This window comes from Pimephales promelas, chromosome 13 (genome assembly GCF_988280905.1).
Source record: "Pimephales promelas chromosome 13, fPimPro1.hap1.1, whole genome shotgun sequence".
Lineage (NCBI taxonomy): Eukaryota > Metazoa > Chordata > Actinopteri > Cypriniformes > Leuciscidae > Pimephales > Pimephales promelas.
The window spans coordinates 23,239,378-23,263,661 of record NC_142781.1 but is presented as its reverse complement, the minus strand read 5'-3'; the positions used below and the strand labels follow the sequence as shown (position 1 = coordinate 23,263,661).

The window sequence follows — 24,284 nt, the reverse complement described above, 5'->3', positions numbered from 1 at the left end:
GTTTCTCCAATCTTCTCAAAACTCTGGATTCTGATAGATGGCCATGAGACTTAAACCTGAGTGCAAAAATGGAGGCTCTAGACCCTTCCAGAGCTGAGATATCAAAACTCAAAAATTCAACCCAAAAAAAAAAACGACAGTGGTACCCCTTTCGTTTTTTTGTTTTTTTTTTCGGGCGAAAAATGAAGTTTCTCCAATCTTCTCAAAACTCTGGATTCTGATAGATGGCCATGAGACTTAAACCTGAGTGCAAAAATGGAGGCTCTAGACCCTTCCAGAGCTGAGATATCGAAACTCAAAATTTCGACCCAAAAAAAAAACGACACTGGTACCCCTTTCGGGGTTTTTTTGGGGCGAAAAATTAAGTTTCTCCAATCTTCTCAAAACTCTGGATTCTGATAGAGGGCCATGAGACTTAAACCTGAGTGCAAAAATGGAGGCTCTAGACCCTTCCAGAGCTGAGATATCGAAACTCAAAAATTCGACCCAAAAAAAAACGACAGTGGTACCCCTTTCGTTTTTTTGGGGGGGCGAAAAATTAAGTTTCTCCAATCTTCTCAAAACTCTGGATTCTGATAGAGGGCCATGAGACTTAAACCTGAGTGCAAAAATGGAGGCTCTAGACCCTTCCAGAGCTGAGATATCGAAACTCAAAAATTCGACCCAAAAAAAAACGACAGTGGTACCCCTTTCGTTTTTTTTGGGGGGGCGAAAAATTAAGTTTCTCCAATCTTCTCAAACTTCTGAATTTTGATAGAGGGCCATGAGACTTAAACCTGAGTGCAAAAATGGAGGCTCTAGACCCCTCCAGAGCTGAGATATCGAAACTCAAAAATTCGACCCAAAAAAAAAACCGACAGTGGTACCCCTTTCGTTTTTTTTTTTTGGGCGAAAAATTAAGTTTCTCCAATCTTATCAAAACTCTGGATTCTGATAGAGGGCCATGAGACTTAAACCTGAGTGCAAAAATGGAGGCTCTAGACCCTTCCAGAGCTGAGATATCGAAACTCAAAATTTCGACCCGAAAAAAAAAACGACAGTGGTACCCCTTTCGTTTTTTTTGGGGGGGCGAAAAATTAAGTTTCTCCAATCTTCTCAAACCTCTGGATTCTGATAGAGGGCCATGAGACTTAAACCTGAGTGCAAAAATGGAGGCTCTAGACCCTTCCAGAGCTGAGATATCGAAACTCAAAAATTCGACCCAAAAAAAAAAACGACAGTGGTACCCCTTTCGTTTTTTTTTTTTTTGGGCGAAAAATTAAGTTTCTCCAATCTTATCAAAACTCTGGATTCTGATAGAGGGCCATGAGACTTAAACCTGAGTGCAAAAATGGAGGCTCTAGACCCTTCCAGAGCTGAGATATCGAAACTCAAAATTTCGACCCGAAAAAAAAAAACGACAGTGGTACCCCTTTCGTTTTTTTGGGTTTTTTTTCGGGCGAAAAATGAAGTTTCTCCAATCTTCTCAAAACTCTGGATTCTGATAGATGGCCATGAGACTTAAACCTGAGTGCAAAAATGGAGGCTCTACACCCTTCCAGAGCTGAGATATCGAAACTCAAAAATTCGACCCAAAAAAAACGACAGTTGTACCCCTTTCGTTTTTTTTGGGGGCGAAAAATTAAGTTTCTCCAATCTTCTCAAAACTCTGGATTCTGATAGAGGGCCATGAGACTTAAACCTGAGTGCAAAAATGGAGGCTCTAGACCCTTCCAGAGCTGAGATATCGAAACTCAAAATTTCGACCCGAAAAAAAAAACGACAGTGGTACCCCTTTCGTTTTTTTGGGTTTTTTTTCGGGCGAAAAATGAAGTTTCTCCAATCTTCTCAAAACTCTGGATTCTGATAGATGGCCATGAGACTTAAACCTGAGTGCAAAAATGGAGGCTCTACACCCTTCCAGAGCTGAGATATCGAAACTCAAAAATTCGACCCAAAAAAAACGACAGTTGTACCCCTTTCGTTTTTTTTGGGGGCGAAAAATTAAGTTTCTCCAATCTTCTCAAAACTCTGGATTCTGATAGAGGGCCATGAGACTTAAACCTGAGTGCAAAAATGGAGGCTCTAGACCCTTCCAGAGCTGAGATATCGAAACTCAAAATTTCGACCCGAAAAAAAAAAACGACAGTGGTACCCCTTTCGTTTTTTTGGGTTTTTTTTCGGGCGAAAAATGAAGTTTCTCCAATCTTCTCAAAACTCTGGATTCTGATAGATGGCCATGAGACTTAAACCTGAGTGCAAAAATGGAGGCTCTACACCCTTCCAGAGCTGAGATATCGAAACTCAAAAATTCGACCAAAAAAAAACGACAGTTGTACCCCTTTCGTTTTTTTGGGGGGCGAAAAATTAAGTTTCTCCAATCTTCTCAAAACTCTGGATTCTGATAGAGGGCCATGAGACTTAAACCTGAGTGCAAAAATGGAGGCTCTAGACCCTTCCAGAGCTGAGATATCGAAACTCAAAAATTCGACCCAAAAAAACCCCGACAGTGGTACGTACCCCTTTCATTATTTTTTTTTTTCGGGAGAAAAATTAAGTTTCTCCAATCTTCTCAAAACTCAGGATTCTGATAGAGGGCCATGAGACTTAGACTTGAGTGCAAAAATGGAGGCTCTAGACCCTTCCAAAGCTGAGATATCGAATCTCAAAATTTCGACCCAAAAAAAAAAAACGACAGTGGTACCCCTTTCGGTTTTTTTGGGGCTAAAAATTAAGTTTCTCCAATCTTCTCAAAACTCTGGATTCTGATAGAGTGCCATGAGACTTAGACTTGAGTGCAAAAATGGAGGCTCTAGACCCTTCCAAAGCTGAGATATCGAATCTCAAAATTTCGACCCGAAAAAAAAAACGACAGTGGTACCCCTTTCGTTTTTTGGGGGGTTTTTTTCGGGCGAAAAATGAAGTTTCTCCAATCTTCTCAAAACTCTGGATTCTGATAGATGGCCATGAGACTTAAACCTGAGTGCAAAAATGGAGGCTCTAGACCCTTCCAGAGCTGAGATATTGAAACTCAAAAATTCGACCCAAAAAAAAAACGACAGTGGTACCCCTTTCGTTTTTTTTTTTGGGCGAAAAATTAAGTTTCTCCAATCTTCTCAAAACTCTGGATTCTGATAGAGGGCCATGAGACTTAAACCTGAGTGCAAAAATGGAGGCTCTAGACCCTTCCAGAGCTGAAATATCGAAACTCAAAATTTCGATCCGAAAAGAAAAAACGACAGTGGTACCCCTTTCGGGTTTTTTTTTCGGGCAAAAAATTAAAATTCTCCAATCTTCTCAAAACTCTGGATTCTGATAGAGTGCCATGAGACTTAGACTTGAGTGATAAAAATGGAGGCTCTAGACCCTTCCAAAGCTGAGATATCGAATCTCAAAATTTCGACCCGAAAAAAAAAACGACAGTGGTACCCCTTTCGTTTTTTGGTTTTTTTTTTCGGGCGAAAAATGAAGTTTCTCCAATCTTCTCAAAACTCTGGATTCTGATAGATGGCCATGAGACTTAAACCTGAGTGCAAAAATGGAGGCTCTAGACCCTTCCAGAGCTGAGATATTGAAACTCAAAAATTCGACCCAAAAAAAAAACGACAGTGGTACCCCTTTCGTTTTTTTTTTTGGGCGAAAAATTAAGTTTCTCCAATCTTCTCAAAACTCTGGATTCTGATAGAGGGCCATGAGATTTAAACCTGAGTGCAAAAATGGAGGCTCTAGACCCTTCCAAAGCTGAGATATCGAAACTCAAAAATTCGACCCCCAAAAAAAAATGACAGTGGTACCCCTTTCGTTTTTTTTTTTTGGGCGAAAAATTAAGTTTCTCCAATCTTCTCAAAACTCTGGATTCTGATAGAGTGCCATGAGACTTAGACTTGAGTGCAAAAATGGAGGCTCTAGACCCTTCCAAAGCTGAGATATCGAATCTCAAAATTTCGACCCAAAAAAAAAACGACAGTGGTACCCCTTTCGTTTTTTTTGGGGCTAAAAATTAAGTTTCTCCAATCTTCTCAAAACTCTGGATTCTGATAGAGTGCCATGAGACTTAGACTTGAGTGCAAAAATAGAGGCTCTAGACCCTTCCAAAGCTGAGATATCGAATCTCAAAATTTCGACCCGAAAAAAAAATGACAGTGGTACCCCTTTCGTTTTTTTGTTTTTTTTCGGGCGAAAAATGAAGTTTCTCCAATCTTCTAAAAACTCTGGATTCTGATAGAGTGCCATGAGACTTAGACTTGAGTGCAAAAATGGAGGCTCTAGACCCTTCCAAAGCTGAGATATCGAATCTCAAAATTTCGACCCGAAAAAAAAAACGACAGTGGTACCCCTTTCGTTTTTTGGGGTTTTTTTTCGGGCGAAAAATGAAGTTTCTCCAATCTTCTCAAAACTCTGGATTCTGATAGATGGCCATGAGACTTAAACCTGAGTGCAAAAATGGAGGCTCTAGACCCTTCCAGAGCTGAGATATTGAAACTCAAAAATTCGACCCAAAAAAAAAACGACAGTGGTACCCCTTTCGTTTTTTTTTTTGGGCGAAAAATTAAGTTTCTCCAATCTTCTCAAAACTCTGGATTCTGATAGAGGGCCATGAGATTTAAACCTGAGTGCAAAAATGGAGGCTCTAGACCCTTCCAAAGCTGAGATATCGAAACTCAAAAATTCGACCCCCCAAAAAAAATGACAGTGGTACCCCTTTCGTTTTTTTTTTTTGGGCGAAAAATTAAGTTTCTCCAATCTTCTCAAAACTCTGGATTCTGATAGAGTGCCATGAGACTTAGACTTGAGTGCAAAAATGGAGGCTCTAGACCCTTCCAAAGCTGAGATATCGAATCTCAAAATTTCGACCCAAAAAAAAAACGACAGTGGTACCCCTTTCGTTTTTTTTGGGGCTAAAAATTAAGTTTCTCCAATCTTCTCAAAACTCTGGATTCTGATAGAGTGCCATGAGACTTAGACTTTAGTGCAAAAATGGAGGCTCTAGACCCTTCCAGAGCTGAGATATCGAAACTCAAAAATTCGACCCAAAAAAAAAAACGACATTGGTACCCCTTTCGTTTTTTTGTTGTTGTTTTTTCGGGCGAAAAATGAAGTTTCTCCAATCTTCTCAAAACTCTGGATTCTGATAGATGGCCATGAGACTTAAACCTGAGTGCAAAAATGGAGGCTCTACACCCTTCCAGAGCTGAGATATCGAAACTCAAAAATTCGACCCCAAAAAAAAAAACGACAAGTGGTACCCCTTTCGTTTTTTTGGGGGGGCGAAAAATTAAGTTTCTCCAATCTTCTCAAAACTCTGGATTCTGATAGAGGGCCATGAGACTTAAACCTGAGTGCAAAAATGGAGGCTCTAGACCCTTCCAGAGCTAAGATATCGAAACTCAAAAATTCGACCCGAAAAAAAAAACGACAGTGGTACCCCTTTCGTTTTTTTTTTCGGGCAAAAAATTAAGTTTCTCCAATCTTCTCAAAACTCTGGATTCTGATAGAGTGCCATGAGACTTAGACTTGAGTGCAAAAATTGAGGCTCTAGACCCTTCCAAAGCTGAGATATCGAATCTCAAAATTTCGACCCGAAAAAAAAACGACAGTGGTACCCCTTTCGTTTTTTTTTTTCGGGCGAAAAATGAAGTTTCTCCAATCTTCTCAAAACTCTGGATTCTGATAGAGGGCCATGAGACTTAAACCTGAGTGCAAAAATGGAGGCTCTAGACCCTTCCAGAGCTGAGATATCGAAACTCAAAAATTCGACCCAAAAAAAAAAAACGACAGTGGTACCCCTTTCGTTTTTTTTTTTTTGGGCGAAAAATTAAGTTTCTCCAATCTTCTCAAAACTCTGGATTCTGATAGAGGGCCATGAGACTTAAACCTGAGTGCAAAAATGGAGGCTCTAGACCCTTCCAGAGCTGAGATATCGAAACTCAAAATTTTGACCCGAAAAAAAAACGACAGTGGTACCCCTTTCGTTTTTTTTTTTTGGGCGAAAAATTAAGTTTCTCCAATCTTCTCAAAACTCTGGATTCTGATAGAGGGCCATGAGACTTAAACCTGAGTGCAAAAATGGAGGCTCTAGACCTTTCCAGAGCTGAGATATCGAAACTCAAAAATTCGACCCAAAAAAAAAACGACAGTGGTACCCCTTTCGTTTTTTTTTTTTTGGGCGAAAAATTAAGTTTCTCCAATCTTCTCAAAACTCTGGATTCTGATAGAGGGCCATGAGACTTAAACCTGAGTGCAAAAATGGAGGCTCTAGACCCTTCCAGAGCTGAGATATCGAAACTCAAAATTTCGACCCGAAAAAAAAAAACGACAGTGGTACCCCTTTCGTATTTTTTTTTGGGGCGAAAAAATAAGTTTCTCCAATCTTCTTGAAACTCTGAGTTCTGATAGAGGGCAATTGGACTTAGACCTGAGTGCAAAAATGGAGGCTCTAGACCCTTCCAGAGCTATTGGAGAAATTAAGTTTCTCCAATCTTCTCAAAACTCTGGATTCTGATAGAGGGCCATGAGACTTAAACCTGAGTGCAAAAATGGAGGCTCTAGACCCTTCCAGAGCTGAGATATCGAAACTCAAAATTTTGACCCGAAAAAAAAACGACAGTGGTACCCCTTTCCTTTTTTTTGGGGGGGCGAAAAATTAAGTTTCTCCAATCTTCTCAAAACTCTGGATTCTGATAGAGGGCCATGAGACTTAAACCTGAGTGCAAAAACGGAGGCTCTAGACCTTTCCAGAGCTGAGATATCGAAACTCAAAAATTCGACCCAAAAAAAAAACGACAGTGGTACCCCTTTCGTTTTTTTTTTTTTTGGGCGAAAAATTAAGTTTCTCCAATCTTCTCAAAACTCTGGATTCTGATAGAGGGCCATGAGACTTAAACCTGAGTGCAAAAATGGAGGCTCTAGACCCTTCCAGAGCTGAGATATCGAAACTCAAAATTTTGACCCGAAAAAAAAACGACAGTGGTACCCCTTTCGTTTTTTTTTTTGGGCGAAAAATTAAGTTTCTCCAATGTTCTCAAAACTCTGGATTCTGATAGAGGGCCATGAGACTTAAACCTGAGTGCAAAAATGGAGGCTCTAGACCTTTCCAGAGCTGAGATATCGAAACTCAAAAATTCGACCCAAAAAAAACGACAGTGGTACCCCTTTCGTATTTTTTTGGGGGGCGAAAAAATAAGTTTCTCCAATCTTCTTGAAACTCTGAGTTCTGATAGAGGGCAATTGGACTTAGACCTGAGTGCAAAAATGGAGGCTCTAGACCCTTCCAGAGCTATTGGAGAAATTAAGTTTCTCCAATCTTCTCAAAACTCTGGATTCTGATAGAGGGCCATGAGACTTAAACCTGAGTGCAAAAATGGAGGCTCTAGACCCTTCCAGAGCTGAGATATCGAAACTCAAAATTTTGACCCGAAAAAAAAAACGACAGTGGTACCCCTTTCGTTTTTTTTTTTTTTTTGGGCGAAAAATTAAGTTTCTCCAATCTTCTCAAAACTCTGGATTCTGATAGAGGGCCATGAGACTTAAACCTGAGTGCAAAAATGGAGGCTCTAGACCCTTCCAGAGCTGAGATATCGAAACTCAAAATTTCGACCCGAAAAAAAAAAACGACAGTGGTACCCCTTTCGTATTTTTTTTTTGGGCGAAAAAATAAGTTTCTCCAATCTTCTTGAAACTCTGAGTTCTGATAGAGGGCAATTGGACTTAGACCTGAGTGCAAAAATGGAGGCTCTAGACCCTTCCAGAGCTAAGATATTGAGATCCTATGTAGCATATATGCCATTATAAATATCTCAATATGTCAGCTCTGGAAGGGTCTAGATGCTCCATTTTTGCACTCAGGTCTAAGTCCAATGGCCCTCTATCAGAATCCAGAGTTTCAAGAAGGTCGGAGCAACTCAAAATTTCGACCCGAAAAAAACGACAGTGGTACAACTTTCGGTTTTTTTTTTATGCGAAAAAATAAGTTTATCCAATCTTCTTGAAACTCTGGTATCTGATAGATGGCCATGGGACTTAGACCTGAGTGCAAAAAGGGAGGCTCTAGACCCTTCCACAGCTGAGATATTGAGATCCCACGTAGCATTTATCCCACTATTTTTATAATGGGATAAATGCTATGTGGGATGTCCATATCTCAGCTCTGGAAGGGTCTAGAGCCTCCATTTTGTACTCAGGTCTAAGTCTCATGGCCCTCTATCAGTATCCAGAGTTTCGAGAAAATTGGAGAAACTCACAATTTCGCCTCGAAAAAATCTGTGCAATCGGTGACTTTTTCGGTGCAAAAAAAAGTTTCTCTGATCTTCTCGAAACTCTTGATTCTGATAGAGGGCCATGAGACTTAGACCTGAGTGCACAAATGGAGACTCGAGATTCAAGAAGATCAGAGAAACTCAAAATTTCGACCTGAGAAAACCGACAGGGATAGGGTACAGAGCCAAAATGTGGGGCCATAAATTGATACTGGAAATGACTGTTTCTCAGAACACACACTCTGAAAATTGGCATGACTTCAGGAGCACTCTGGATTGAGAAAACATGTTCTTCTGCTCACATTTCCCTGAAACAGCTGAGAAAAGAACATTATCCTGAAACTCTATTCTTTTTGGCTTGTTCAGTAATGGGCACAGGGAGAGCCAGAAAGGCTAGCTCTTAGTTCTGTGTGATGCTCCAAGGGATGCCATTCATTCATGTAAAGTTAGACACATTCCTTTGTGTTTGCACCACTGATAGTCTCTGGAGGAAAAGGTCAAAAAACACTCACCGCTGTGTAATTGTACATCATGATGGCTCACAGACTCTTCCTTTGCATAAAATCAGAAAACATTTCCCATTCTACTACTACAGGAATATTTTACATTTTTAAACATTTGCCAGTTAGGTCACTCTGACGTAAGGAAATATTCTATCATATGAATAACATGAAATGTATCAAGTCAGATTGGTTTTAAATGAACCATGCTCAGAATGGTTATGAAATATGTAAGCTTAATGAAACATGTTATGCTAAAACTGCTTAGGTTCACTCTCAGGTAGGGGTGACCCAGACTAAGCAACTGTTGATCGACCTGCTTTATTAGGGGCCAAGCACCGAAGGTGCGGAGGCACCTATTGTATCTGTGCCGGTTCTTATTATTAGGGGCCAAGCACCGAAGGTGCGGAGGCACCTATTGTATCTGTTCCGTTTCTTTTTATTATTATTCTTCTTCCGTTTCCGACTTGGCGTCTATGGCAGCCCATAGACCGGTTTGCGGGAAAGTTGTTTTGGTTTGACATTCTGATAGAGGACAGTCCCAACTTTAAATACACCAATTTTGGTGTCTCTAACGCATTCCCTCTAGCGCCACCAACTGTCCAAAGTTTCACTTTTATTATGCTAATAACTTTTGAACCGTAAGGCCTATCAACAAAATTCTTTTTTCCTCTTGTTCCTGAGCTCATGCCGATTCGATCGCACCCTATGACGTCATTTTCCGTCATAAAAAAACGGCCGCCATTTTGAATTTTCCAAAAAACCTACTTTTGCGAACTCGTCCTAGACGGTTTGTCCGATTTTCACCAAAATCGCACCGGATCATCTCCAGGCAGTGCTGACAAAAAGTTATGGAATTCAAGATTATTCGAATAACCGTTTTCGATAAGCGCGCAAACTAATTTTACGTAGCGCTTGCAAAAACAGACGTGAGGTTGTATCTCCGCAACGCTTCATCCTATTCAGACCAAACTTGGTACATGTCATCACAAGCATGACCTGAGGCTACATGCAGCGTTTCGGCGCAGCGCCACCTAGTGGTCCGGAGATATGAAAAATGGCTATTTTTGCTCGTAACTTCTGAACGGTTTGTCCAAAAATCATAAACTTCATCTCGTTAGATTCAGGGCATCATGCCGAGTCGACTGATATCCAATTTTCCCAGATCGGCCATTTTGGCTGTCGGCCATTTTGAATTATGTGCTAAAATGCTGTATTTTTTGAACGCATGAACGAATTGTTACGAAACTCGGTATGGGTCATCAGTACGATGCCCTGAAGAAGCCTGAGAAGTTTCGAAACAGCGCCACCTAGTGGTGAATTTTTTTTTTCAAACGCTTATAACTTTGGGTGTGGTACACTTATTTTCACGGGAGTCATTTTTTGAGTTCCTGAATCGTTGCCGAGTCCAACGATACTAAACATGCTGGGTTTCGTGTTACGGTTGGTGTAGCGTAGCGATTTAGCGCGAAAAAAACACTTGGCGATATCTTCAAAACCGCTGTTCCGATCGAGACGAAACCACCGCCAGAAACACGGAATCATAGCTTGTTAACTATATGCTAATGCCCAAATGCGAAAATATTGATAGTAAGGGGTAGTAAAATTCAAACAAAGTCATGTGTCAGTCATTTTTTACGTGTTTTTTCATATAAATGTTTATAACTCGGAAGTGAATTGAGATATTTGCACCAAAATTGACACACATATGTATGGGGTCACTCTGAGGACACATAAAAAAAAATTGTGGGACTGAGCCTCTTGGTGGCGCTATAATAGAACAAAACGTGAATTTCCCATTGACTTCAATACAGTTTTGTGAAATCCAATGCTATACTAAACAAATGCTTTGGTCTAACATAACGAAACTCAGTGTGTGCCATAAGCAGCATGCCCTGAAGGTACTCAAAAGATTTTGAGACAGCGCCACCTGTTGGTCAAAAGTTATAATTAATTTCTGAGAACGCTAATAACTTTTGAACAAATTTGCCTATTGCAATGAAACTGATCTTAATAGATTCCTTGGGTTATGCCGAAAACATAGATGTCAGGTTTTGCATAATCAGCTAAACTTCCTGTCCACCATCTTTATTTCTTTGAGAAACCTTCTTTTTCGAACTCCTCCTAGACCGTTTGTCCGATTTTCACGAAAATTGAATCGTATCATCTCCAGACGGTGCCGAATAAAAGATATGGATTGCGTGACGATAGACAAAACCGTTTTCGTATACCACAGCATCAAATTTGAGGCATGCTGCCAAAATGACTATTTAGGCTTTATCTCTGCAATGCCTTCACATTTTGACACCAAACTTTGTATGTGTCATTGTCACCTCACTCTGACCACATCACATCTATTTCGTAACTGCGCCACCTATTGTTCGAAAGTGATAACCCATTAAATCATATTATAAGTTAATGTTTATGTGATTTTCTTAGCCATTTGCCCAAAGTTCTCTCAAAATGCCCTTAATTGCTCCTTGCTGCAGTTGGTCTGCCACTCCTTGCCATTTTGGCATATGTTGCCGCTTCTTGCGCTTGGCCCCGGTAATGGCTGCTTGCAGCTATATTTAGGGGCCAAGCACCGAAGGTGCGGAGGCACCTATTGTATCTGTTCCGTTTCTTTTTATTATTATTCTTCTTCCGTTTCCGACTTGGCGTCTATGGCAGCCCATAGACCGGTTTGCGGGAAAGTTGTTTTGGTTTGACATTCTGATAGAGGACAGTCCCAACTTTAAATACACCAATTTTGGTGTCTCTAACGCATTCCCTCTAGCGCCACCAACTGTCCAAAATTTCACTTTTATTATGCTAATAACTTTTGAACCGTAAGGCCTATCAACACAATTCTTTTTTCCTCTTGTTCCTGAGCTCATGCCGATTCGATCGCACCCTATGACGTCATTTTCCGTCATAAAAAAACGGCCGCCATTTTGAATTTTCCAAAAAACCTACTTTTGCGAACTCGTCCTAGACGGTTTGTCCGATTTTCACCAAAATCGCACCGGATCATCTTCAGGCAGTGCTGACAAAAAGTTATGGAATTCAAGATGATTCGAATAACCGTTTTCGATAAACGCGTAAACAAAATTTACGTAGCGCTTGCGAAAACAGACGTGAGGTTGTATCTCCGCAACGCTTCGTCCTATTCAGACCAAACTTGGTACGTGTCATTACAAGCATGACCTGAGGCTACATGCAGCGTTTCGGCGCAGCGCCACCTAGTGGTCCGGAGATATGAAAAATGGCTATTTTTGCTCGTAACTTCTGAACGGTTTGTCCAAAAATCATAACCTTCATCTCGTTAGATTCAGGGCGTCATGCCGAGTCGACTGATATCCAATTTTACCAGATCGGCCATTTTGGCTGTCGGCCATTTTGAATTATGTGCTAAAATGCTGTATTTTTTGAACGCATGAACGAATTGTTACGAAACTCAGTATGGGTCATCAGTACGATGCCCTGAAGGAGCCTGAGAAGTTTCGAAACAGCGCCTCCTAGTGGTGAATTTTTTTTTTCAAATGCTTATAACTTTGGGTGTGGTACACTTATTTTCACGGGAGTCATCTTTTTGAGTTCCTGAATCGTTGCCCAGTCCAACGATACTAAACATGCTGGGTTTCGTGTTACGGTTGGTGTAGCGTAGCGATTTAGTGCGAAAAAAACACTTGGCGATATCTTCAAAACCGCTGTTCCGATCGAGACGAAACCACCGCCAGAAACACGGAATCATAGCTTGTTAACTATATGCTAATGCCCAAATGCGAAAATATTGATAGTAAGGGGTAGTAAAATTCAAACAAAGTCATGTGTCAGTCATTTTTTACGTGTTTTTTCATATAAATGTTTATAACTCGGAAGTGAATTGAGATATTTGCACCAAAATTGACACACATATGTATGGGGTCACTCTGAGCACACATACAAAAAATTGTGGGACTGAGCCTCTTGGTGGCGCTATAATAGAACAAAACGTGAAATTCCCATTGACTTCAATAGAGTTTTGTGAAATAAAATGCTATACTAAATAAATGCATTGGTGTAATATTACAAAACTCAGTGTGTGCCATAAGCAGCATGCCCTGAAGGTACTCAAAAGATTTTGAGACAGCGCCACCTGTTGGTCAAATGTTATAATTAATTTCTGAGAACGCTAATAACTTTTGAATAAATTTGCCTATTGCAATGAAACTGATCTTAATATATTACATCGGTTATGCCGAAAACATAGATATCAGGTTTTCCATAATCAGACAAACGTCCTGTTCGCCATCTTTATTTCTTTGAAAAACCTTCTTTTTCGAACTCCTCCTAGACCGTTTGTCCGATTTTCACGAAAATTGAATCGTATCATCTCCAGACCGTGCCGACTAAAAGTTATGAATTGCACGATGATAGACAAAACCCTTTTTGTATACCACAGCATCAAAATTTAGGCATGCTACCAAAATTACTATTTAGGCTTTATCTCTGCAATGCCTTCACATTTTGACACCAAACTGTGCATGTGTCATTGTCACCTCACTCTGACCACATCACATCTATTTCGTAACTGCGCCACCTATTGTTCGAAAGTGATAACCCATTAAATCATCTTATAAGTTAATGTTTATGTGATTTTCTTAGCCATTTGCCCAAAGTTCTCTCAAAATGCCCTTAATTGCTCCTTGCTGCAGTTGGTCTGCCACTCCTTGCCATTTTGGCATATGTTGCCGCTTCTTGCGCTTGGCCCCGGTAATGGCTGCTTGCAGCTATATTTATTATTATTATTCTTCTTCCGACTGGGCGTCTATGGCAGCCCATAGACCGGTTTGCGGGAAAGTTGTTTTGGTTTGACATTCTGATAGAGGACAGTCCCAACTTTAAATACACCAATTTTGGTGTCTCTAACTCATTCCCTCTAGCGCCACCAACTGTCCAAAGTTTCACTTTTATTATGCTAATAACTTTTGAACCGTAAGGCCTATCAACAAAATTCTTTTTTCCTCTTGTTCCTGAGCTCATGCCGATTCGATCTCACCCTATGACGTCATTTTCCGTCATAAAAAAACGGCCGCCATTTTGAATTTTCCAAAAAACCTACTTTTGCGAACTCGTCCTAGACGGTTTGTCCGATTTTCACCAAAATCGCACCGGATCATCTCCAGGCAGTGCTGACAAAAAGTTATGGAATTCAAGATGATTCGAATAACCGTTTTCGATAAACGCGTAAACAAAATTTACGTAGCGCTTGCGAAAACAGACGTGAGGTTGTATCTCCGCAACGCTTACTCGTTTTCACACCAAACTTGGTACGTGTTATCACAAGCATGACCTGAGGCTACGTGCTGAGTTTCGGCGCAGCGCCACCTAGTGGTCCGGAGATATGAAAAATGGCTATTTTTGCTCGTAACTTCTGAACGGTTTGTCCAAAAATCATAAATTTGGTCTCGTTAGATTCAGGGCGTCATGCCAAGTCCACCGATATCCAATTTTCCCAGAACGGCCATTTTGGCGGTCGGCCATTTTGAATTATGTGCTAAAATGCTGTATTTTTTGAACGCATGAACGAATTGTTACGAAACTCGGTATGGGTCATCAGTACAATGCCCTGAAGGAGCCTGAGAAGTTTCGAAACAGCGCCACCTAGTGGTAAATTTTTTTTTTCAAACGCTTATAACTTTGGGTGTGGTACACTTATTTTCACGGGAGTCATCTTTTTGAGTTCCTGAATCGTTGCCGAGTCCAACGATACTAAACATGCTGGGTTTCGTGTTACGGTTGGTGTAGCGTAGCGATTTAGCGCGAAAAAAACACTTGGCGATATCTTCAAAACCGCTGTTCCGATCGAGACGAAACCACCGCCAAAAACACGGAATCATAGCTCGTTAACTACACGCTAATGCCCAAATGCGAAAATATTGATAGTAAGGGGTAGTAAAATTCAAACAAAGTCATGTGTCAGTCATTTTTTAAGTGTTTTTTCATATAAATGTTTATAACTCGGAAACGAATTGAGATATTTTCACCAAAATTGACACACATATGTATGGGCTCACTCTGAAGACACAGGAAAAAAATTGTGGGACTGAGGCTCTTGGTAGCGCTATAAAAGAAGAAAACGTGAAATTCCCATTGACTTCAATAGAGTTTTGTGAAATAAAATGCTATACTAAACAAATGCATTGGTGTAATATTACAAAACTCCGTGTGTGCCATAAGCAGCATGCCCTGAAGGTACTCAAAAGATTTTGAGACAGCGCCACCTGTTGGTCAAAAGTCATAATTAATTTCTGAAAACGCTAATAACGTTTGAATAAATGTGCCTATTGCAATGAAACTGATCTTAATAGATTCCTTGGGTTATGCCGAAAACATAGATATCAGGATTTCCATAATCAGACAAACTTCCTGTCCGTCATCTTTATTTTTTTGAAAAACCTTCTTTTTCGAACTCCTCCTAGACTGTTTGTCCAATTTTCACGAAAATTTAATCGTATCATCTCCAGACTGTGCCGACTAAAAGTTATGAATTGCACGATGATAGACAAAACCGTTTTGGTATAACACAGCATCAAAGTTTAGGCATGCTGCCAAAATTACTATTTAGGCTTTATCTCTGCAATGCCTTCACATTTTGACACCAAACTTTGCATGTGTCATTGTCACCTCACTCTGACCACATCACATCTATTTCGGAACTGCGCTACCTATTGTTCGAAAGTGATAACCCATTAAATCATCTTATAAGGTAATGTTTGTGTGATTTTTTTAGCCATTTGCCCAAAGTTCTCTCAAAATGCCCGTAATTGCTCCTTGCTGCAGTTGGTCTGCCACTCCTAGCCATTTTGGCATATGTTGCCGCTTCTTGCGCTTGGCCCCGGTAATGGCTGCTTGCAGCTATATTTAGGGGCCAAGCACCGAAGGTGCGGAGGCACCTATTGTATCTGTTCCGTTTCTTTTTATTATTATTCTTCTTCCGTTTCCGACTTGGCGTCTATGGCAGCCCATAGACCGGTTTGCGGGAAAGTTGTTTTGGTTTGACATTCTGATAGAGGACAGTCCCAACTTTAAATACACCAATTTTGGTGTCTCTAACGCATTCCCTCTAGCGCCACCAACTGTCCAAAGTTTCACTTTTATTATGCTAATAACTTTTGAACCGTAAGGCCTATCAACAAAATTCTTTTTTCCTCTTGTTCCTGAGCTCATGCCGATTCGATCGCACCCTATGACGTCATTTTCCGTCATAAAAAAACGGCCGCCATTTTGAATTTTCCAAAAAACCTACTTTTGCGAACTCGTCCTAGACGGTTTGTCCGATTTTCACCAAAATCGCACCGGATCATCTCCAGGCAGTGCTGACAAAAAGTTATGGAATTCAAGATGATTCGAATAACCGTTTTCGATAAGCGCGCAAACTAATTTTACGTAGCGCTTGCAAAAACAGACGTGAGGTTGTATCTCCGCAACGCTTCATCCTATTCAGACCAAACTTGGTACATGTCATCACAAGCATGACCTGAGGCTACATGCAGCGTTTCGGCGCAGCGCCACCTAGTGGTCCGGAGATATGAAAAATGGCTATTTTTGCTCGTAACTTCTGAACGGTTTGTCCAAAAATCATAAACTTCATCTCGTTAGATTCAGGGCATCATGCCGAGTCGACTGATATCCAATTTTCCCAGATCGGCCATTTTGGCTGTCGGCCATTTTGAATTATGTGCTAAAATGCTGTATTTTTTGAACGCATGAACGAATTGTTACGAAACTCGGTATGGGTCATCAGTACGATGCCCTGAAGAAGCCTGAGAAGTTTCGAAACAGCGCCACCTAGTGGTGAATTTTTTTTTTCAAACGCTTATAACTTTGGGTGTGGTACACTTATTTTCACGGGAGTCATTTTTTGAGTTCCTGAATCGTTGCCGAGTCCAACGATACTAAACATGCTGGGTTTCGTGTTACGGTTGGTGTAGCGTAGCGATTTAGCGCGAAAAAAACACTTGGCGATATCTTCAAAACCGCTGTTCCGATCGAGACGAAACCACCGCCAGAAACACGGAATCATAGCTTGTTAACTATACGCTAATGCCCAAATGCGAAAATATTGATAGTAAGGGGTAGTAAAATTCAAACAAAGTCATGTGTCAGTCATTTTTTACGTGTTTTTTCATATAAATGTTTATAACTCGGAAGTGAATTGAGATATTTGCACCAAAATTGACACACATATGTATGGGGTCACTCTGAGGACACATAAAAAAAAATTGTGGGACTGAGCCTCTTGGTGGCGCTATAATAGAACAAAACGTGAATTTCCCATTGACTTCAATACAGTTTTGTGAAATCCAATGCTATACTAAACAAATGCTTTGGTCTAACATAACGAAACTCAGTGTGTGCCATAAGCAGCATGCCCTGAAGGTACTCAAAAGATTTTGAGACAGCGCCACCTGTTGGTCAAAAGTTATAATTAATTTCTGAGAACGCTAATAACTTTTGAACAAATTTGCCTATTGCAATGAAACTGATCTTAATAGATTCCTTGGGTTATGCCGAAAACATAGATGTCAGGTTTTGCATAATCAGCTAAACTTCCTGTCCACCATCTTTATTTCTTTGAGAAACCTTCTTTTTCGAACTCCTCCTAGACCGTTTGTCCGATTTTCACGAAAATTGAATCGTATCATCTCCAGACGGTGCCGAATAAAAGATATGGATTGCGTGACGATAGACAAAACCGTTTTCGTATACCACAGCATCAAATTTGAGGCATGCTGCCAAAATGACTATTTAGGCTTTATCTCTGCAATGCCTTCACATTTTGACACCAAACTTTGTATGTGTCATTGTCACCTCACTCTGACCACATCACATCTATTTCGTAACTGCGCCACCTATTGTTCGAAAGTGATAACCCATTAAATCATATTATAAGTTAATGTTTATGTGATTTTCTTAGCCATTTGCCCAAAGTTCTCTCAAAATGCCCTTAATTGCTCCTTGCTGCAGTTGGTCTGCCACTCCTTGCCATTTTGGCATATGTTGCCGCTTCTTGCGCTTGGCCCCGGTAATGGCTGCTTGCAGCTATATTTATTATTATTATTATTCGTCTTCCGACTGGGCGTCTATGGCAGCCCATAGACCGGTTTGCGGGAAAGTTGTTTTGGTTTGACATTCTGATAGAGGACAGTCCCAACTTTAAATACACCAATTTTGGTGTCTCTAACTCATTCCCTCTAGCGCCACCAACTGTCCAAAGTTTCACTTTTATTATGCTAATAACTTTTGAACCGTAAGACCTATCAACAAAATTCTTTTTTCCTCTTATTCCTGAGCTCATGCCGATTCGATCGCACCCTATGACGTCATTTTCCGTCATAAAAACATGGCCGCCATTTTGAATTTTCCAAAAAACGTACTTTTGCGAACTCGTCCTAGACCGTTTGTCCGATTTTCACCAAAATCGCACCGGATCATCTCCAGGCAGTGTTGACAAAAAGTTATGGAATTCAAGATGATTCGAATAACCGTTTTCGATAAACGCACAAACTAATTTTACGTAACGCTTGCGAAAACAGACGTAAGGCTTTATCTCCGCAACGCTTCATCCTATTCAGACCAAACTTGGTACATGTAATCACAAGCATGACCTGAGGCTACATGCAGCGTTTCGGCGCAGCGCCACCTAGTGGTCCGGAGATATGAAAAATGGCTATTTTCGCTCATAACTTCTGAACGGTTTCTCCAAAAATCAAAAACTTGGTCTCGTTAGATTCAGGGCGTCATGCCGAGTCGACCGATATACAATTTTCCCATATCGGCCATTTTGGCTGTCGGCCATTTTGAATTATGTGCTAAAATGCTGTATTTTTTGAACGCATGAACGAATTGTTACGAAACTCGGTATGGGTCATCAGTACGATGCCCTGAAGGAGCCTGAGAAGTTTCGAAACAGCGCCACCTAGTGGTAAATTTTTTTTTTCAAACGCTTATAACTTTGGGTGTGGTACACTTATTTTCACGGGAGTCATATTTTTGAGGTCCTGAATCGTTGCCGAGTCCAACGATACAAAATATGTCGGGTTTCGTCTCACGGATGGCGTAGCGTAGCGATTTAGCGCGAAAAAAACACTTGGCGATATCTTCAAAACCGCTGTTCCGATCGAGACGAAACCACTGTCAGAAACACGGAATCATAGCTTGTTAACTATACGCTAATGCCCAAATGCGAAAATATTGATAGTAAGGGGAAGTAAAATTCAAACAAAGTCATGTGTCAGTCATTTTTTACGTGTTTTTTCATATAAATGTTTATAACTCGGAAGCGAATTGAGATATTTTCACCAAAATTGACACACATATGTATGGGGTCACTCTAAGGACACATAAAAAAAATTGTGGGACTGAGCCTCTTGGTGGCGCTATAATAGAACAAAACGTGAAATTCCCATTGACTTCAATACAGTTTTGTGAAATACAATGCTATACTAAACAAATGCTTTGGTCTAACATTACGAAACTCAGTGTGTGCCATAAGCAGCATGCCCTGAAGGTACTCAAAAGATTTTGAGACAGCGCCACCTGTTGGTCAAAACTTATAATTAATTTCTGAGAACGCTAATAACTTTTGAACAAATTTGCCTATTGCAATGAAACTGATCTTAATAGATTCCTTGGGTTATGCCGAAAACATAGATTTCAGGTTTTGCATAATCAGCTAAACTTCCTGTCCGCCATTTTTATTTCTTTGAAAAACCTTCTTTTTCGAACTCCTCCTAGACCGTTTGTCCGATTTTCACGAAAATTGAATCGTATCATCTCCAGACAGTGCCAAATAAAAGTTATGGATTGCGTGACGATAGACATAACCGTTTTCGTATACCACAGCATCAAATTTGAGGCATGCTGCCAAAATGACTATTTAGGCTTTATCTCTGCAATGCCTTCACATTTTGACACCAAACTTTGTATGTGTCATTGTCACCTCACTCTGACCACATCACATCTATTTTGTAACTGCGCCACCTATTGTTCGAAAGTGATAACCCATTAAATCATATTATCAGTTAATGTTTATGTGATTTTCTTAGCCATTTGCCCAAAGTTCTCTCAAAATGCCCTTAATTGCTCCTTGCTGCAGTTGGTCTGCCACTCCTTGCCATTTTGGCATATGTTGCCGCTTCTTGCGCTTGGCCCCGGTAATGGCTGCTTGCAGCTATATTTAGAATTGTGTCTCTTAGCATTGAACTTGACCTGCAAATAGGCTAGTGCTGTCAATTACTGTGTATGAAAATGTATCTGCGTAATGCCAAGAAACCATTGTTTATTTGATTGTGCATGAGATCGCAATTATCAAAGGCTTAAAAAAAGAGACCGAGACGAAGATGAGGAAAAATAGAGGAGTTTCAATCAATGTCCTGCAGGTGCGCACAGGCAGGAGCTCGAGAGCGACAAGAGTACGCGCGTTCACGCAGCTCTGACGCTTGTTTGAAAGTCAAAGAGGCAGCCGAGAGTACAAGCTTGGCACCAGAGAGTCGCGAGCTCAGGAGAGAGCGTTCACGAGTGATGGGCAAGGGCACTTCGGTTCACGACTTGAAAAAGACGAACAATTTGTTTCTTAAAGGGATAATTCACTTTGAAATTAATTTTTGATATGTTTTAGCTTACCTCATGGGCATCCACGATGTAGCTAGGTGCCTTTGTTTCCACAGCATTTTCAATTTTGACAATTTTTGGTCAAACCGTTGTTGTCTGTCAGTCCTATAATGCAGTTTTAGGGGGTCCACCTCAAAGAGCATGCACAGACCCAGATAGCAAACTGACATTGAATCAACGTGGAAATATGACATAGAAACAACGTTGATCTGAATAGTTTTGCTCATCGAATTAACGTTGAACCAACGTCAGACGCGTCATTCTTTCAAAACTAACAGAAAATCAACTTAAAATCAACGTGTTGTTTCAACGTTATGAAAGCAAACCAATTTTCGATTTTCATTTAGCTTTGAAGAATGCCGCGTCTGACGTTGGTTCAACCAACGATGAGCAAAATCAACGTTGTTTCAATGTCATGAGAGACGTCGTTTCCACGTTGATTCAATGTCAGTTTGCTGTCTGGGGAGAAGTCAAAATTAAACATGATTTAATGACTCGTGAATGTTTAATCACTTGTGAAAACTAAACATTAGATATATCGAAATCGTCTTCCATTGCGATTTCCCGTTGAAGGTAAAACTTCCGAAATCTCCGTGTAAACAATGCGTGACGCGAGAGATCACTTCCGGAGTAAAGTCTGGAGACGGTTCAGTTCGGTTCAGTTGGACATCTGATTCATTTCAGTTCGACGGCTGTTAACAAGAGGTAAAAACTATATAAATACTGTTCGTTTTATCACACAAACCACCCGTTTCGTGTCTTAGGCCAGCAATACATTTACGAGTCATTAAATCATGTGTAATTTGGACTTCTCTGTCTTTGAGGTGGACCCCCTAAAACTGCAAATGACTGACAGACGACACCGGTTTGACCGAAAAATGTCAAAATTGAAAATACTGTGGAAACAAATACACCTATGGATGCCCTTGAGGTAAGCTAAAACATATCAAAAATTAATTTCAAAGTAAACTAAGTGAAGTTAGTGAACTATCCCTTTAAAGAATCGGCTCTCAGCAATTAGCCTGCCTACGTCACATGTAATTGCGTCATTAAGTGTTCCCTGACATCCAATTCGGTTAATTAATACATTTAATTGATTAAAGGTTTATTTATTATCATTAGGTAAATTAATTAAGTAAGTAGAGATCTGACTCGTTCACGAATCCAAAATAGTTATGTTACATTAAGCTCATAAATATTTTACGCTTGGTTTGTTGAATCATTTAAACTGCATTAACTCATTTGCCAGTCTTTAAAAGTCCATGCAATAGCTGGATAAGAGTGACAGCAAAACTGACATCTGGTTAATGCGTGTCGTGTGTATCTCTGGCAAAATCAGTAGCCTATGTTCCAATATAAACATGTTATGATATTTGTCTGCTCTGCGCACGCAGTTGCACAGATCCACTTCAGCAGGTTTAGCACGAGTAAAGAATGCAGAGGATGGAGGAGGTGCTCACGTGCTGCAAATTTGGCCAATGTTGATGCCCCGGTTCACAGAGTGACGTCGTCTCTCATCGACCAATCCGCTTAATTCTTTATGCCTTAACAAACCCAGTTCGGTTGCTATATAAACACATTGACAACAAGCTTCCAGCACAGATCTGTGGGAAAATCGAATGCCCTGAAATTAATCTTAACATCGGTATCCAATATGAAGGCAGTCAGTCCGGTGAGGTCCATAAGGAAACCCGCCTTGTATTTTTCGGAGCATAATCTCGGGATCTCACGGAGCAAGAGCTCCTCGGACGACCCGCTCAGTCTACTGTACAACATGAATGACTGCTACAGCAGGTTGAAGGAGCTCGTGCCGAGTTTACCGCAGAACAAGAGCGTAAGTAAGATGGAGATCTTGCAGCATGTCATAGACTACATTCTGGATCTTCAGATCGCACTGGACCAGAACCCGCAACAGCAGGTCCACGGACAGAACCCTCCAAAAATGAGCGTCAGATCACTCGGAGCTGATATCAGCATCATCACCTTCCAGGTAACGTTAAAGCAAGTTTGTATTAAACATTTCCTGGAGGTAAATATCAAAGTGATTCATGTTGGCGATTAAATAACCGATTTAAGAAAAAGAAATACATACAAATAACATCTGAATGACAATTGAAATGTATGCTGCAATGGGATTCCCGCATTAATGTTGCTCATTAAAAAGCATATGCTATAACACAGCTTGAAATGTAGCTGGCAGCTCCACTGAAAATCATTTACTTCTGTTAATTAACAGCCCAGTAACCCTCCAACAGATGACCTCTTAAACCTGTCTCGTTGAAATGGTAAGTTGAATGCTCTCACTGTGCTTGTGTGTCTGTAACAGAGTTAAACTTTTGCACGTGGGGCTGTTTGTCAGTGCTGCAGCCCACCTGTACATATTTATTATGCCAGTTACACTTTACTTCAAGGTGTCATTGTTAGTGTAATTATATATTTAAGTAGCCTACTGAGGAATATTAACTAACACCTTGTACTTACTAGGGTTAGGGGAGGATTAGGGTTTGATGCATGTAATTATGCATACTGTTATTACTACGGTAAGTAGGCTACATTATGCAACAAAGACACTGTAAATACCATAATGCCTTATGCACTATTTTATATATTTATTAAGCATGTCATGATAGCCTATAATGCTTAGAACAGCTTCTTTCATTACAATATTTATTTTTAAACTTTGATAGCTAGAATGTACAGGATTAGCTAATCTGTTAAAGTTATTGGTTTGCTTAAAAAATTAAATTTTCATCTTTACTCTCTTTTACTTTCCTAAACCTGATTCTTTGAAGCACACAACTGTTGTAAAAGTATATTTTCTTTAATAATATACAATGTTTGCTAATAGCTAAGTTACGTTATTTTAACGTGCATGTCAGATGCTAGTGTTTGGTCAAAGTCCGAGAAAAAAAAAACTTGAACCTTCCTGTGGCTTCCTCCCTGGCGCCAGTCTGTCCGGATCTCTGTCCTTTTGCCTTCTCTAAACACACCCCCCCCATTCTCTCTCTCTCTCTCTCTCTCTCTCTCTCTCTCTCAAACACAATCTTTTGCAGGTGTTTCGGGCATGGAGCAAAAACAGGGGCTTTTTGTGTTTTTTGTCCCGTGTCATTCGCCTGGATTTCGTCTTGAATGACAAAGGACTTCCCTCAAACGGACATAAAAAGTTTCTGGGTTAGTTATATACGGACTTTCATATTCTTTCTTCCAAAGGAAGATTAAAAAAAGACTGGAGATATTTTAAAGGAAACCCGCAATTAAGCAAACAATCTCAAAAAGCAGGTTTTTTGTTGTTGTTGCTTCTATGTTATCACGATGAAGCGCGAAACGAGCGCGCATTTTAACAGCTCCAATCCAGTTCGTCAAACGACTCTGTAAAAATGTACTTTTTGTTCCCTCTTTCTGCTGAAAATGTGATGTTTATAATATTACAGAATTTTTTATAATAACAACGTAAATGGCACTTTTCTACTGTATATAGTTAAATCAGAAGTAAGAATTCAGTCTCCTTGTCTCGGTTATTGATGTATTGTTTTTGTTGTTTATCATTTTTGCAAATGCATAAAGCGTATTAACTTATTACCGTTCACTGGCTGTGTGTGACGCTCCTCTCTTGTCATTAAGTTTGTAATGTAAAGACTACACGGTTCAAATTATAAGGGTTTTGGGAGGGTGGGAGGTGCATCAATAAATAAATAACTATACTGTCATTAATGATCAATGTACTGTATAACACTTCTATAACACTTATGTTATTCAAAATGTTTGTCTAACAGCTCTAGGGGCACATGAAACAATTAGATTGTGTAAGACGAATCTTACCTCGAAAATTGATGCAAATTCCTTCAAAAAGTCAACCTCTGAGTCATCACAAAGGCCACTTGCTAGTGTTGTTCAGGGTGTGGGATATAATTGT

At 40.2% G+C, this 24,284-nt stretch overlaps 1 protein-coding gene and 1 long non-coding RNA gene across 4 annotated transcripts in view; one reads left to right on the top strand and one right to left on the bottom strand.

The window, feature by feature from the left end:
• LOC120493326 (uncharacterized) overlaps window positions 1-24,015 on the bottom strand; it is a 29,204-nt gene extending 5,189 nt beyond the window's left edge. The window contains exon 1 of one of the 3 annotated variants that reach the window (XR_005625695.2): window positions 23,952-24,015. This is a non-coding gene — a long non-coding RNA (uncharacterized LOC120493326). Of the gene's footprint in view, window positions 1-20,383; window positions 20,523-21,831; window positions 21,923-23,951 lie in introns of those variants that run through there. The other 2 variants (XR_016146038.1, XR_016146039.1) reach the window with 2 other exon arrangements.
• On the top strand, window positions 22,026-23,957 carry id2b (inhibitor of DNA binding 2b). Its single transcript, XM_039691854.2, has 3 exons — window positions 22,026-22,361; window positions 22,608-22,656; window positions 23,425-23,957. The coding sequence occupies exons 1-2, from the start codon at window positions 22,026-22,028 to the stop codon at window positions 22,650-22,652; spliced, it is 381 nt and encodes a 126-aa protein (XP_039547788.1). The 3' UTR covers window positions 22,653-22,656; window positions 23,425-23,957.
• Window positions 24,016-24,284: the final 269 nt, after the last annotated feature.